The 15612-nt window shown below is 41.5% G+C and overlaps 1 protein-coding gene across 6 annotated transcripts; it reads left to right on the top strand.

The window, feature by feature from the left end:
- Positions 1-2800: 2800 nt before the first annotated feature.
- TMEM177 (transmembrane protein 177) lies at positions 2801-15066 on the top strand. Of its 6 annotated transcripts, XM_088058960.1 has the most exons (4): positions 2807-2939; positions 10510-11072; positions 12516-12863; positions 13979-15066. In XM_088058960.1, the coding sequence occupies exon 4, from the start codon at positions 13993-13995 to the stop codon at positions 14941-14943; it is 951 nt and encodes a 316-aa protein (XP_087915086.1). In that variant the 5' UTR covers positions 2807-2939; positions 10510-11072; positions 12516-12863; positions 13979-13992; the 3' UTR covers positions 14944-15066. The 6 variants fall into 6 exon arrangements, with proteins under 6 accessions (XP_087915085.1, XP_087915086.1, XP_014104744.1 ...); XM_014249269.2 differs by lacking the exon at positions 10510-11072; XM_014249268.2 differs by lacking the exon at positions 12516-12863.
- Positions 15067-15612: the final 546 nt, after the last annotated feature.

Below are 15612 nucleotides of genomic sequence, written 5' to 3'. Positions count from 1 at the left end.
GTATTCAAGAATGGGCTCACTTCTTACATGATATGTGTGATGCAGCAGGCTGCTCTTTAGAGAAGTGACACTCCTGGACCAAGATGATTCAGTGTTTCTGCTTTCCAGGTCTTGCTATTGTGCAGATATTAAAAAGATGGAAGAGGGACAAGATACAATGTTTATTGTGCACTGCAGTGAATCTCTTCCCAGTCACACAACCAAGTTCAAAGCTAAATTCAAATGAAAACAATTCATTTCAATGAAGATAAAGTTTGCAAAAGATAGTATTTCCCAGAGAGTGCAGCTGAGACAGATGATTTCCTCATCATTTTTGGAAGGAGAAGGTCACTTGGGAAGAGGTGAGTGAAAATTAGTCAAGAGTGCCTGTCCAATAGCCCTTCACAGGGAACTGGATCAGATTCAGCTTTGGTGGATGAAAAATAGCGAGAGATGGGCATTCTGTCAGCTGCCCTTTCTCCCTCCCTGTCATCAAGGGATTCTCTAGTATCAAGCTTAAGCCTTTCTCCTAAGAATAATTATCAGATAGAAAAACCCTATGGACTCCTCCAAATACCTTAATTCTTTCAGTGCATAAGGTGCTGTCACTGGGGGTGACAAGAGGAAACCACCCCTGGAGAACTGACAGGGCTAAGCCCATGCTGTTTTCTGCCAGCTGCTCCACACTGCTCTCTCATCACACGCACCATGTCAAAGCAGACAAATGCCTCTCACTCATTAGCTGGGAAGTGCAGGGACACCTTTTCCTGTTTTCTGGACCATAAAGCACCAGGAAATGTGCCATGGATGACCTGATCTGCTGGCGCTTTTTCCAGCAGTGCCACATGAAACCCTCCAAGAGGTGCAAGGTAAGAACAACCTCTTGCAACTTCTGCCTGTTTTGGAAGAGTGGTGCCCAGGGCTGGCTGGCAGCTGATGGATATGAGCATGAGTGGTACAGAGCCCAGCAGAAGGTGCTGCAGGGAAGGGCCCACTTGTGTGGGGGACAGGTAAAATGCCCAGGGGTCAGTGGGAAGAGTGAGGCGGCCACACGTGCATTAAGGGTGAGTGAAATGGGAGAACTTTTTAAATCATCGAAAGGCATTTCCCCTTGAACAGAAGTTCCTCATTAAGCAGAGGAAATGGAGATGGAATTTGGGATGAGTTTTGAAACCATTCTTATTCATAATAATGCAACAATAACCCTATTACTTGTGCTTCCCCCCATGATGATCTTACTTGGCACACTGACTTTTTGGAGCCTTGTGTCCAACATTATCTAAACAGTGTTTACAGCTCTGCAACAATTGGTTGTTGCATGAAGTCCCCAGCTACTTTAAACTAGTATTAATTCAAGACCAGCATGAGGAAGAACTGAAGATAGTCTGTTTTTTAAAAGAAAAAAAGTCTCTTGGACTAGTCTAAGCAGATCTTTCTTCTGCTTAGAAAAAGAGAGTAAACCCTGGGTTAAACCACTGAAGAGCACAGTGTTTCAATGCACTGAATGCAGTCCTAGTGACCTCCTGGAAAAGATTGTGAATTGAGACTCAGCTGTGTGTCATTTATCGAGAAGTGATTATGTCAACAAAAACGTACTTCTTTTTCTCCGCTGCTTTTCTGAAAATCTCTTATAATTACCTTGGAGATAGCATTTGATAGTATCTAGCAGCTCAACAACCCTGATTGGCACCTCTGATTACGACAGACTGCACAGTGTGGGAAATCTGGAGTTTTGCTTTATTTGCTTTAGAGCATTTATTCCTTTTATGCTTGATCCAAAGCCCACTGGAGACCAAATGAAAGTTACAATTTCTTTAGGTTTTAGTTCAATACCTTTGCCAATAGTCATTTAGTCACAGCCTGACTACTAGCATATGGAATCAAAACAAGTCTTACAGCAAGATGTTAAACAGTGTTTGTGGACAGCAGGGGCTCAGCATGGACTTTCACACCGGAGAAAGAGGTTCTCAGGTCACTCCCAAGGAACTTTGGCAGGGTAAAGAGTAGTACCATGAGTGCTCAAATGGTGTTGTCCATCTGGCACAATTTGGCTAGACAGATTGATTCTTCAATAACCCGAATGCAGCAAACTTCCCCCTAATAAACCCTGATTCTGTTATTTCTTGTCTGGACCTAGAGTAACTTGGGAATGCAGATTGTTAGAGCTTAAACATGTAGATGCTGAAAAACAGAAACCTGCAGGCAGGTTTTGTTACAGCCATTTAAATGGATTAACTCCAATACAGACAAAGTTGGTTACTCTATTTATTTCCCCCTGCCCTGTTTTAATGAGTATTATCTTACTTCCTGCAATCCCAGCGGCACAGAAATCAAGCATCTCCTCATTAAAATGCAGAGCTAATAATTTTGGCATTCTCTGTACAATAAGCAGCTTTATTTCAGATCACACTTAGCCTACATTTTGTACCATAGACACCTTCACAAAGTAAAGCAAGATATATAGTGGCCAAATAAAAGATGAAAGGAGCAGGTTGAACCTTTCAGGCACAGGGATTTTTTGGCTAGAAGGTCTGCCAGGACTACACTGTCCTTGTGGTCATTAACAGAACAAGGTTTTCAGGTTTAGAGTTTTTATTAGACTTTCCTGATACTAACAGTATACACACAATTGAGATCTTGATTTTTGTGTAAAATGGCTAACTAGTGCTGTTCATATCTTTATAAATGGTCCTTAATGTTTATAAATTTGCAGGTTAGAAAGGAAACAAGACTCAGATGGCCTGGATCATGCAATGAATCAATTAACCTGGGGTACATATAAGTGGGAGGGAGAAGTTCCTAGTTAATTAAGTCTGTTCTGGAAGAAAGGGTGGTTTTGCTTGTCTTTGATATTGGGGTGTTTTTTTTCCTCCCTATGTTTCTGGTTGTTGTAAAAATGAATGTTTTCACACTGCTCCTGACTTGCTGCTTTACTGAGGATAGACCTGGAGGACAAACACGTTTGTTAATTTTTTTTTTCATTTTTAAATATTTTTTTTGTCTTTACTATGGTTTCTCTGTGTGTGTGTGTTTTCATGTAAATTGTTCATTCCAGTTCTTCCTTTGCATGGAGCAAAAACAAGTACCTGAATGGTCTCCAAGAATACTCAGGAACAGTCTTCCTGTCTTGTAACCCTTCAGTGGATGGAATGTTGATATCTATGTGTATAAAATCATGGTATCAGAGGGATCTGTAAACTACAGTCAGCTCTTGCTGGTTACAGTGCTGTTTTGAAAGTTCTCCTAAGCTTAAATCTGTTAACTTTGCATGAGGAAATCATGTGACAGAAAGAGATATGCTTTTCGAATTTTTTTTTCTGTTTTTGAGCTGTGGACACACTGACTCCTTCTCACCTGGTTCTTAGATGTTGTCCCTCACCTGTGAAGTTACTCTCTGAAAATCACTTTGGCTATCTGTTGCACTTTATATGGCTGCTCCTGACTTTGTTTTTAGCACTAAATTATCTATGACAAGCTATCCAGTAAGTAGTTATCTTAATACATGTTACATTTTCCTTTGGTTTTATGGATCATGTGGACTGCTCCTTCAAATGCAGCTTCCAACTTTTTGACTGACTCTCCAGTTTGTCGGGTTCTATGTGATCCTCCAGATGCAACTGTTCCATCGCTGTTATCAGCTCCAGATTAGCAGGGATATTCATTTGCGTTCATCAGAAGTATTCTTGGCATTTACCAACTTGTGTTTCAGAATGTGGCTTATCAGTTATCCCTGCATCTTCCCTACAAATGTAAACTTGTGCCAATAACCTTTTGCAGGTGTGGTCTAACAATCACAGGTCCCTGCCTTGCATATTCTTTCTCAGAGTTTCATACTTGTTTATCTGCTCCTAGAATTTTATCCTCACTATAGTCCACCAACTTTCTCAGTCCGTTGTTTATAATTTAATGTGGAGAATACCTTCAGTTGGGGAAAAACAACGGTTTCTACTTTGGGTTTTATTAAAAAGTGAGGAGGCTTGAAGAGGATATAACACCACTGATACAAACAACAGACTCTGAAACAAAACTGTTTTCTGCAAACTGATGTACATTCCCTTTCATAGGATGCTGTTTGGGTTGAAGTTTGTCTCTGGATTTTATGGTTATTTCTCCTCATGTAGTTATTTGTAGGATGTGAAAAAAATCCAGAAGAATTCTTTCATACTATGAACATGCTTTATCACTTTAAATGACACTAAACCTGTGGTCCTTCACTTTTCAGTACTGAGATCTGAATAATTTTAGTTTTGGGCAACTCTTGGAAGACAACATAAAAATTTGTTCTGGTATGACTGTAGGTGGCAACTACATCAGCTGTGTAGGTCTTCAGTGCTTATTTTAAAAGGCACTCACAACATCTTTAGACCTTACCTTCAGATTGGGATGCTTATGCTGCAAGCCAGCTATAGGAAATTGTATGTAGCTCCAACTTCATTAGGCATCATCAGCAATATATAATTGGAGTGGCAGTAGATGTATAAACAAACTTGATATTATGGTACCCAGATTTCCCTTTAGCAGCTATCCTGAAAAAGCTATTGACCTGGAAAGCTAGTATTTGATTAAAGATATGCTCATAAACCATGTAAACAAACCTATCTGTTCCAAACCAAATTTACTGCTTAAACAGGAATGGGTTTCTCAGGGTGATACTGCTTTCTTTAGACTTTTTAGCTGAGAGGGGATCTCTTCAAAACTTAAATTAATTTACAAGCATATATGAGTTGATCCAGTCGTATATAAAGCTGCATGATGTGCAGTCTCAGAGATCTGTGCTGTCTGAAGAACAGCTTAAAAAGTTTCTTAAAGTACGGGAAGATCCTTAAGTGACTGATAGAATAGAAACATGGACTGTTCAGTGGCTGAACATGTTTTCCCAAGAACAGAGTGGGATCAGACCCCTTCCCTCCTACACACAGACATATCACAGTGCTAAAGCAGACAGATTTTACCTGGTTTGCAGGGCAGCTGGTTTATGGAGAACAGCTTTGGTTCTATGTAACACTCTATGTAAGACTTGATCAGCTCCCACTCAGAAGCTGCTATTTTTCTCCTGTTACACATGCTGTCCAAGAAAAAAAGCTGTGTGTTACAGCTATACATGATCCCGTCCTCTCATAAAGACCTTTTCCTAACTATTTTAAAGTAATATCTCTGACTGAGAAAAAAAAAAATAGATGCCACTTTGAGAGTGGGTAAAAAAACTGTAGCCAGGTATTTTTGAATTAGAAACTCAACAGATTGGGCCTGAGTATCAAGCTCCCCAGCAAAGCACTGGGAAAACTGACAAATCAGTAGGGTAACATAAAGAAAATGCCAGATTTCCAGTGTCAAAGAGAATGATTTGTGCATTAACAGAATGTGTCTTTTGTTACTATTATCAGCACGAGTCTCCTTTTCCTAGACAGTAATGATGTGAATCTGAGCTTTGGTAATAACACCAAATAAGGCAAGTCTTAAAACAGATTGAATTAATAGGAATCCAATGTTCCAAACAGATCTCATGTTAACATTCATCTTGCATTTTCTCATAATTTAACTCTGTTATTTCTAGTGACCTCTCTTCCCTAGAACTTGGATGTCTTTTCAACTGACTTAAGGCAGAGTGGAATCTCTGGTCTGTTGCTATTGTAGAATATACTGTTTTTTAGAATAGCCAGTATTCTGTTTACAGCTCCATAGCTTTTAATGAGAAAGGAAAAATTACCCTTATCTGCAGTGATAAGGACCTCCTTGGAAGGTCACAGCATTTCTGAAGTACAGCTCAGTGACCACCTAGGCTGACTGACTCAGTGAAACAGCCCCAATTTCTACTTGCTTTCAAATACCATTACCTTTGCAGTAACTTTAAATATTCCCAAGGTTAGACAGTATGATTCAATCTGTTAAATATTACACCATTGCCTCTAAGAATTGGAATCCTCCCCTTCCCAAGACATGCTTCTTCCAATTCTGAAGGGAAATGGTGCTAATTAGCTGTATTGTTAAGATATGACATCCATATTCACTATAGTACCTTCCTTTTAAGGAGAGCTAGCTAACTGCAGGACCAGAGTTCTTATGCAGACAGCGAACAATCATCCTGGTTAACAGCTTGGCTCATGTGCACTGCCAAGAAATCCCAGGCTAGACAATGAATTTATGTTTGTCAGTTTTCTTTTGATTTCACCAAATGACAATGGTGTCTGTAATACAACTAATGCAATTGAAAATGCAATGTGGTATAGGGTCTGTCTGTACAATGTGGCTATACCTGAAGCACTTTTAAATAGCAGTAGAATACTTGCAGAATCACAGACTTCAGCATGAATTGATTTGATCAGAATCTGTAAGTGGTTTTGCTTCTCAGCTCTCTGCTGCAGGTATCCAGATTTTCCTCTAGCACCCATGTTTACCTGGATATCACAGAATCATCAAGGTTGGAACAAATCTTCAAGATCATCTAGTCCAACCATCAATGTAGCACCACCATAGCCACCCCTAAACAAAGTGGATATGTGTCCATTAGCCTCAGCAGAGATTGCAAAGCACATTCAGATCAAGGATTTTTTGATGATTACACTCAAAGGAGTTCTGCTTGAGGGAAGGATTTTCTCTTTTATTTCACAGGGTGCTCACTCTCTATCAGCTTCTGGTACATCCAGACAGAGGTGAGGAAGCTTGTACAATTAGCCCCCAGATCTGAAAATGCGGTAGCAAAGAGATAAAAACCTGTGTATTTCCCCTTTTCTGTGTCTGCTGCCACAGAGAGCCTGTCTGAGGTTTAGGCAGGTTTGGATCAGCAGTTCAATACTTCAAAGACTCTGGAAAGAAAAGTCAGTCCCAGAGTTGTGTAGCCATCTAAATTACGCCTCCTTATGGCTTCTAAAACACTAGTTTTTCATCCCTGATTACTTCCAAGCTGGAATACATTAGGAAGAAACTATCTTCCCGGCTCCTCTAAAGACTCTCTGCTTTACTGTGATCTATATACCTGTCAATACCAACAACAAAATTAGTCGTCTTTTTAATCCTTCTTGGATACTGGGGTTTGAAGGTTTGATTTGAGACCAGAAATAGAATTCCCTCTTCTCTTCCTATGGCTGTGTTTCTGAATGTTTATCCTCTATTATGCTTGTCTACATCACCCATCTTGAGAGGAAACAGTAATAAGAAAAATAGTTGTGAATTTTCAACAGAAGAGGTTTAACAAGGAGACAGGAACTTTTTTTTCCCTACTGCTTCTTACACATGGCTTTGATTATCAGCATAAGAATGTCATTTCAGCCAAACCTTGTCCATAAACCCAATACAAAAAGGAAAATGTGGTTTCTAACCTGTACTAACTGAGCCAATAGCAAAATCCTGGCATACTGGCAAATTTTGCAGTTGTATTCCCCATCAGCTGGTGAGTGTGAATGTTCCATGGGTGGAACACATGGGGCTATAAGAGGCACAGTGGGAATGGGACATGCAAGGATATATTATCAATATTGGCTGCTTATCTTCTCTTCCCAGCAACAGAAGCTGCTGAGATTTGAAGAGCTGCACCTTCATGCTTTTGCTCAATGCTGCATACACTTCAATCCCACTGTCACTGTGCTATTTGCTGCAATTTGAAGATGGGCAACTTGCTCAGAATGTCAGGCTGGAAAGGCCCATCATGCCACAAGCTCTTCTTCCCCTTCAGTGCAGTAAGATGACTATTTAAGTATGAACAGGCTCAACCTTTTGGCACCTGTCAAGAACTTTAAAAGTCACTTAATACAGGAATTTTCAATGCATTTTCTGTTGAGTTGGAAGCAGTTCCAGCACAGAGCATTATAAGCCACCTTAGTACAGGTACTTTCTAGGCATATGTTTTGCTTCAGAGCATCGCACTGCTTCTGCGTGTTCATTACTGAAGCACTACACTCAGCAATATTGAAAAGTGGGCCAGGGAGCTGCACCTAACAGCAGGCTCACAAGTCACCCTTTCTTCACAGTAAGATCTGCCCCAGATCAGCCAACACATCTCACACCAAGATCTTTTTGCCTTCTAATATTTCCTCTGCTCTTCATCAGACTTCTCTGTCCTCATGTCTTGTAAAACCCCCTAATGTCCACACTCCAGTTCCCTGGTTTTCATGACTGCATCCACAGGTAACTGGTGGATGATCTATGTCCTGCAGACTTTGAAATCTCTCTCCTCCTGCTATCAATGCAACTCTTCAGACATACACAGTGTATTTTCCTAATACCAAACTCCCACAATTTCTCTTTCATCTGACACCTGGGACATGCAATGTTGTATAAACTTGTGCCGAAATTATAAGGTTCACACTACCCTCCATTAAAAATTATATATAGAGGATAGATTATGGAAAAACTTGCATAGAAGGGCAGATAAATCAGATAAATAGACTCCATAGAGGAAGAAGATGTCAAGGGGAAACATGTCTATATCTTAGGCTGGTGGACACTCACTGACTGACCACATTCACATTTCCCCTTTGGAAATCACATAAGCAAAACAGACTGCAAGACCACACAAATTATTAAGCAAAATGAATGACTTTCAGTTCTGTATTTAAATGTCAACCTTTTTCCTAATGTAGCAACAAGGTTTCATACATACAGATTTCAAGTCAGGCAGATGATGGTACCTTTGTCTTATGGTAAAAAAATGTGAGATAACTGGAACACACTCCTGAATGAGTAGCGCGTGTCCTACAGCACCATCTAGCAGGCTAATTTAGAAGTGCTCCCTATCCCTGGATCTCTGACTATAACGAGGTGTATGTACATCAAAAACAGGGTGCACTTCAGTCTTGTTTCACCTTCCTTGGTGTAACAGCTGCTTCTTGAAACCAGAACCGTGCCAACACGGTGATTAGTAAAGCTGGGGTGTTTTTCCCAATCATATTTATTATAAACCTCTTAAGAGAAACCATACTAAAAAGGCAATGCCAGGTTTTTGAGGTTTAGTGTAAGAAATCTTTGTTTTCTAGATCTCTCCAGCTGGTGCAGAAGCACATTTCAAAGTCAGATTTCACAAACCCACCCAACCCTCTCTCCATATTCACCAGCAGGATAAGTAAGTCTTAGTGTGATGAGGGATTTTAAAAGCCTGAGAGTCTCTGTGTGTTTCAGTTAGTGGGAGTCTGTTGTCCATCATCACCTACATACACTTTTTCTTTGTACATCTGCATGAAGTATGAACATCAACGCCAACTTACAAATTTTAAGTTTTGGTAGATGATGAAGCTTCATGCTGAGGACGCAGACCAAAGACTGTAACAGCTTTTTGCTGTTACATAAAGAGGGAGGTGAAGCTTTTTTTTGTTGCTGTTTTTTTTTCTTCTGGCTGCCTCATACCTTATTAAAGCCTTGGCACTTCTCAGAGTTTTCAATGCCCCCATTTTGCTTGATAACCTAGCAGAAAATGATGCCTTTTTGTCTGTTACTATGTTTTCTGCTAATAGTGAGATAAACGTGGTGTGTAAAAGGGTCTGATGGACGACAGAGCTTGCAAAAAGCGGCTCACAAAAAGCGGCAAAAAGGGGGAAATGGTGAAAAAGGTGGGATCTTTCCTCTGACTTCACCCTTTGGGTGGCAGCAAACTATTAATCTGCCTTGCCATGCTGCATAAAACCATAACCTAAGGGTAGAATTGTGCCCAGTTATGAAGGAGTGTGTTTTCTTAGCAATTAGCAACCTGTTTATTGGAAGTTAAAACCAAGGTTGTCATTACCAGCTTCTTTTCACAACAGATTATGCCTAGCCAGGCCTGTTTAGCACTAGCATTTCTAAAAATCAGATCATATAGTAGGAAAAACATAGGATAAATGTCTTCATTAGGATATCTTCATGAAAGTCCTAAAACACCCCATTATTTTGAATGAGAACTCCTAAGTATTCAGTTTACAATATTAATCCTTTCAAGTGAATGCAAATGTCAGGCTAAAATGTTTGGGAACTAAACCTTTACCGGTAAGAAATGCTTCAGTCAGGGGCATTCCTTTAGAAAGGAAGCAAGATCTGTCAAAATTAATCATAAACAGAAAGTAAGAACAGCTTGCTTTTATTTCTAATCTGTTGCCTCTCAATCCATTACCCAGCATAATTTCCATTTGGATAGAGAAAAATTATTACCTTATAATAATGTATTAATAACATTAATAATGCGTGGTGTGAAGGGACACTTTAAAACAATCATCCAGCATGAGTGCAAACTTCCTATAAATGAGACAAAGCCAATTTTTTACTATCCCCTACTCAAATAAAATCCTAGTCCTGCCAAAAGCTACTCTGTATTCTTGTTTTGCAAGGACTGCACATCCCAGGGGCACGGCTGGACTTCCCAGAGCCCTGCCCTCGGATGGCAGTGCTTCCAAAGGGTGCTGCTCTGCCACCCACATCCTCTGCAGTTCACATCTTTCCAGGGCTCTCTGAGTGCCCAGCAACAAATCCACACGGGTTTGTTGAGAAACTACACCGGCCATCTGCTTTGAGCAAACAGTAACTGTAAAGCAAATTAAAAAATCCCTGCATGTGTTATTTTCCCATTAGGAATGACAGAGAAAACAAATCCTACACCACGGATGCCAACTCCGCCACTTGCTGCCTTCCCGGCAAGCATTCCTGCCCTGCAGTGGAGACGACTGTGTTAATAACACAGATATAAACTATTCTGCAGGAAGAACACTGGGAGTTACAGCACAGAACAGAAGCGCACAGAATTAATTTATGACGCGGGGAGGAGCGGCAGTACCCGCCTCATGCTGCGGCTGCCCTTGGAGGGCTGGGCGTGGGTGTCTCTTGCTCTTCACCTGCAGGGGCAGCGGGTGCGATCCCACCCTGGGTCCGTCTGGGTCCGTCCTCCCGAGGCCGGGCTGGGGCTATGTCAGAGCAGCAGCAGCCGGGCCGCTCTGAGGGGAACCTCGCAAGGCCGGGCTGGGGCTGTCACAGCAGGAGCACCGGGCCGCTCTGAGGGGAACCTCGCAAGGCCGGGCTGGAGCTGTGACAGAGCAGGAGCACCGGGCCGCTCTGAGGGGAACCTCACCCCGCCCGTCCGCCATGGCGCCTCCGCCCGCCCCTTCCGCCCGCAGCCCCGCCTCGGCCCTGGACCCGCGGTAGGTGCTAGGCGGGCGGGGGTCGGGTGGTTCCCGCAGCGGAACCCCGTAGTTGTTAATTTCTGCCACCCTCCTTCTTTATATTTTTAATTTTCATGACATCCCGAGCCCTGGAGGCGGGCCCGGCCCGTGTCCTGTCTCGTGATTTATCGTGCTTTAAGCCGGGTTTTCTCCTCGGGTACGTGCGTTTTTAAAGCAATCGATTCAGTAACACACACGTGTTATGGCCAAACCTGCCTGAATGTCAAACCCACCTGAACTTCAGCTCTTAGAGTTCTCTGGGTTCAGTGAGAATTAAGTGCCTATGACACCACAGGGAGTGAAAGTACTTCAGCATTTGGGGGAGGCCGCTGTGTAAGCGTGGCGGAGGCTTCATGGTTACTAAACGATTAAATTTGCAGTATATGGGCCATATAAATTGCCTTGCAATTTCCGGTTGCTTTCCTCATACATAAATTGCACAAAGTTTATGAATAAAAATAAAGATGCCATACCCGATTAGGGTTGCAGTGGGATATGTGCAGGAGCTGAGCATCTGCACTGACCTTGGGGAAGGTTTGAAAGTATAAATACTAAAATGTGTTGTAGGCAGTTTTCCATTTATTTTCCTGAGTATTGACTGTTATGAGAAAACAAATACTCGGTGGCATTTCCTGCTTACTTTTGCGTTTGACATGCAAGATCACATTTGATCATGCAAGTAAAGAGAATAGAGTTTTCAGTGTGGTCTGTCCTTGTGAATGTAAGCTGAAGAGGGACTTTTTTCCTTGCAGCATTTCTAATCTTAAAACTATGTTAGCCAGCTCCAGTGAGAGAGCATTCTCTGACAGAAGAAACCTGTCAAGTCCCTGCCTCAGCTTCACACGAGGATCAAGTGATAGGCTCCCTACAGTCATCCCCTTAGAAGTGCTTCCCCCTGCACTGTAAATGACATGACCTTTTCAATCAGATCTAGAGTACCAGGTTTGCTTAGACTGGTCATTTAAGTATTACCATTTTCTAGTTTTTAGTTCTATTATCAAGGAAATTTTCTCCTGAAATTTGGTTTCATCCAAATTTCAGGAGAAGCCTGAAGTTTCAGCCAAGCTCTTGGCTCTTTAGCATGTTTTTCTTAATTAATATTGTCAAAAACCTCACCATTTCTGTCTTCAGCAGAATGTAAGAATATAACTAGTTATTACACTAAGAAATACATATTAAATTACTGTATGGTTACATACATCATTGTTTTTATTAAGCACTCAGTGTGTGTTCAGTGCAGCATAAACATTAAACAAGATAATTCTTCCCCCGGTGAATTTACAGTCCCAAAGATCTTCATAGGAAGGAGTAGTAATAATGTATCATTAGCGCACCACCTTTAAATTAATCTCTTTTTCTTTCCCTGTTGTTAACACTCATTTGCTGTTGGTCATGACTGGTGTATCCTGGCACGTCCTGTAGTGCTGTTTGATGATGTTACAGAGCCCTGTTGTCCACTCTACCCCTCTGTGAGAAGTTCTTGTTCCGCACATGTGGAAGGAGAGCATATGTCCCTGCTTCAGCTGCTGCCATACAAAGCCCAGCAGCAGAGACCCACCTTTGATGGTACTCCACGCTAAGACTTTGGTTGTTATATCAAAGCACAATTTCCTCCTGCCACCTCGGCTTCCTGTGAGGACAGCTGGAAACACTGGTGTCTTTAACAGCTGCAGCAAGATTCTATGAAGCTCGTTGTTAAAGCTCTGAGAGAAGAGACTCTGCAAATGGAAAGAGTGGCATCCAGTTTTCACTGATTTCTGTTGGATTTAGGTGCCTAATTCACTTCTATACATACCTTCATAGTAGCATCATTCTAGGCGGGAATTCTATAGCCAATAGAATTTCTTTTAAGAAGAAATTGGAGCTTTCCTGGGCAGATCATGTAATATGGCTTGGATCAGAAAAAGAACTGATGCTTCCCAAGGGAAGCAGGACTCTTGAACTGAACAAGTTGGCAGGTTTGAAAGTTTAAAAGTTTATTTGCTTATTTAAGGAGTCACAACGTAGTTGTAAGCTCTGGAACAACTTATGTCCCAGTTTCTGCTCTAGATTGAACATAGTATTTGTCAGAAATTATTTCAGAGACAAATTTTTAAAAGTTAAAGCTACTGAAAGCATGCTGCTTTCTGAAAATAGCTTTTTGCTGAGTAAGCTGGAACCACTGCCTGGAAGTTGAAATCTGAAAGAAAAGAAAAAAACAGTGTAGAAAAAAAACATACTATTTCTTGTTGGTTTTTGGTTGGTTAGTTGTTTTTTTTCTGTTATTTGGGTTTTTTTTTTCACTAGTGAGCTTGACTATCAGAACAAACTCCTAAAGGAAAATTCTGCCTCCTGAAATTTTTCAAATCAAAATGTGATCCTGTTTTGAAAGTTGTAGTCAAACTCAGCTTATTGGATTTTATTATTCAGGTTACTGATTTTTGCACTGTAGAGGAGGTTGGCATAGACTGATCTAATTATTGGCTCCTTCTGAGCTCAGTACCTATAGACTGAAGTGGAAGTGGACTATAGTGGAAGGCAAGAGTGGGATTGTGCTAGCAAAGACTAGACAAGTATGTTGGGTAAATACAGGGTGGGTATTGATTGCTGGGGGAGGAGGAAGTGTGGTAGCTTTAGTGTTGTCTTTATTGCGGTAAATTGATTTACTGGAGGAAAGCGAGAAATTAATTCTTCATATCAATCATCCTGTGTTGCAAGGCCCAAAAATGACTGCATATCTCTTCCTCTGTAAAGATGTTTTGTTAATGTAAAAAAATGTTTCTTTGGTTATTGTGCTCTGCTTCTTCTCATGGTTTTTGTTTTGGTTGTTCGGGATTTTTTTCCTGCTAGAGAGATGACAAACCTATTTATGCAGACTTTAATTCCTAATTTTGTGTCACAAACAGGTTAGGATTTGACTATGGCAGTGCGGTTTCTGCGGAAGGCATCTGTGTGGTTAAAGAAGCACAAGATCACTGTGGTGGCCGTTTCTTGCATGGGACTGCTTGGCACTAACCTTTCCTATCATGTGTTTCCTGAGCAGACATTCAAACTGTTGCACGAGGGCTGGTCAGAGGGGCAGCCAGCTGAGCTTTCCGAGCAGCTCTGTGGTGTGTTTCAGCATGTCCTTCAGGATACTGGTGTGAAGTCCACTGACTCCTACAGAGCCTTTGCAGCTTCTGGCTTCCACCCTGTGAGCGCTGGAATTCCCTGGCTGCCCTCAGGCTCTTTGGTGGGCATCCCACCTAATTTTGATAGCACCGCTGAGGATAAAAAAGGAATAGTCAACCATGTTGTTGTAATAAATGGCAAGGAAGTAGACTGGGAGAGCAGTGAAGGTGTGGCTTTAAAAGAAGCTCTCACATTTTCTCTTAAAGCTCAGAAGTTTGCCATTGCCAGAGAAGTTGTGTATTTGCAGTCTGCCAGCCCTTTAGTGAGTGCAGCTGTGGCTCCAACTTGCTTGGCTGGGACGTTTGTCTGTGGGAGAGCTCTAAAGCTGCTTCTGGGGTTATCCACGGGCCCCGTGATCCCCCGCAGCCTCTGTAACCTTGTCACTGCCATGGGAGGACTGCTCTGCTTCTATGTCTCTTCTGACGCTGTCACCTATCACCTGGACTGCAGGGCCGACAGGAAGGCAGCCAGGCTTTCCAAGGACTACGCCAGAGGTGGCCTTGAATTCTATGATAAAATCTTGTCCCGCAACAGGATTTTTCGTGGTCTGCTGGGCAAACAAGGGATGAAAATGTATGCCCCGAGTGGTAACCTTTTCCCAAGGCACTGGTTCAGAATAAAGTATACACCATACACTTACAGGAGGACTTTGATTCTTAATATTTTAAGAGAGCTCGAGGCATCAGATGGGAGTGCTTGAATTTTAAACTTGTGAATTATGTATTTTGGAACACCACTGTGCTGGTTTTTTGGGGTTTTTTTTGTTGTTTTTTTTTTCCTTCTGTATCTTCATTAGAATTTTGGGGTTTATTTTTGCATATAGTTCGGGAGGAGTTATTGCACGTTCCTTGAATAAAGAATTCTCTCTTAAAATATTAAAGACTTGCTTCCAAAGTGCTCAGTTCTGTGTGCATCTCAAATCACAAGACTGCTGAGAAGGGAAACTTTTCAGATGCTGATCTGGAAGTTCTGCTGTGCTGCATTGCCTTCCTGCCATTTCAGTCTGGCAAATTGGAAGGGGCAAGTCCAGCAGGGAGTTTTGGGATCATTATCATTTAAACTGGGGTGTTTGCTGTTTCTCCTATGAAACAACACAAAGATATTTTAAAAAATGGGCAGTATGTATCATGTGGTTACATAAATATCAAGATACAGAGTATTTCTGTTCTGTATAAGTTCTTGTGCTGTGAATATTCTTATGGTGCAATCACCATTCTTCAGGAGGACACATTAGTTATGCTGCAATTCCTACCAGTACAGACAGATTATTACGAGCACCTGCATCATTTGCTTAAATCTAGTTCTGCTATCTCCAGGACATGGTGACTGCAGCATCACCATGAATGTTTCCCAGGAATGGTAGTATATA

Source organism: Pseudopodoces humilis, chromosome 8 (genome assembly GCF_049639895.1).
Source record: "Pseudopodoces humilis isolate 2021_Gansu_Grassland_sample_001 chromosome 8, ASM4963989v1, whole genome shotgun sequence".
In the NCBI taxonomy this organism is placed as follows: Eukaryota; Metazoa; Chordata; class Aves; order Passeriformes; family Paridae; genus Pseudopodoces; species Pseudopodoces humilis.
Note: the sequence above shows the minus strand (reverse complement) of the source record. Positions and strands in the feature narration are given on the sequence as shown.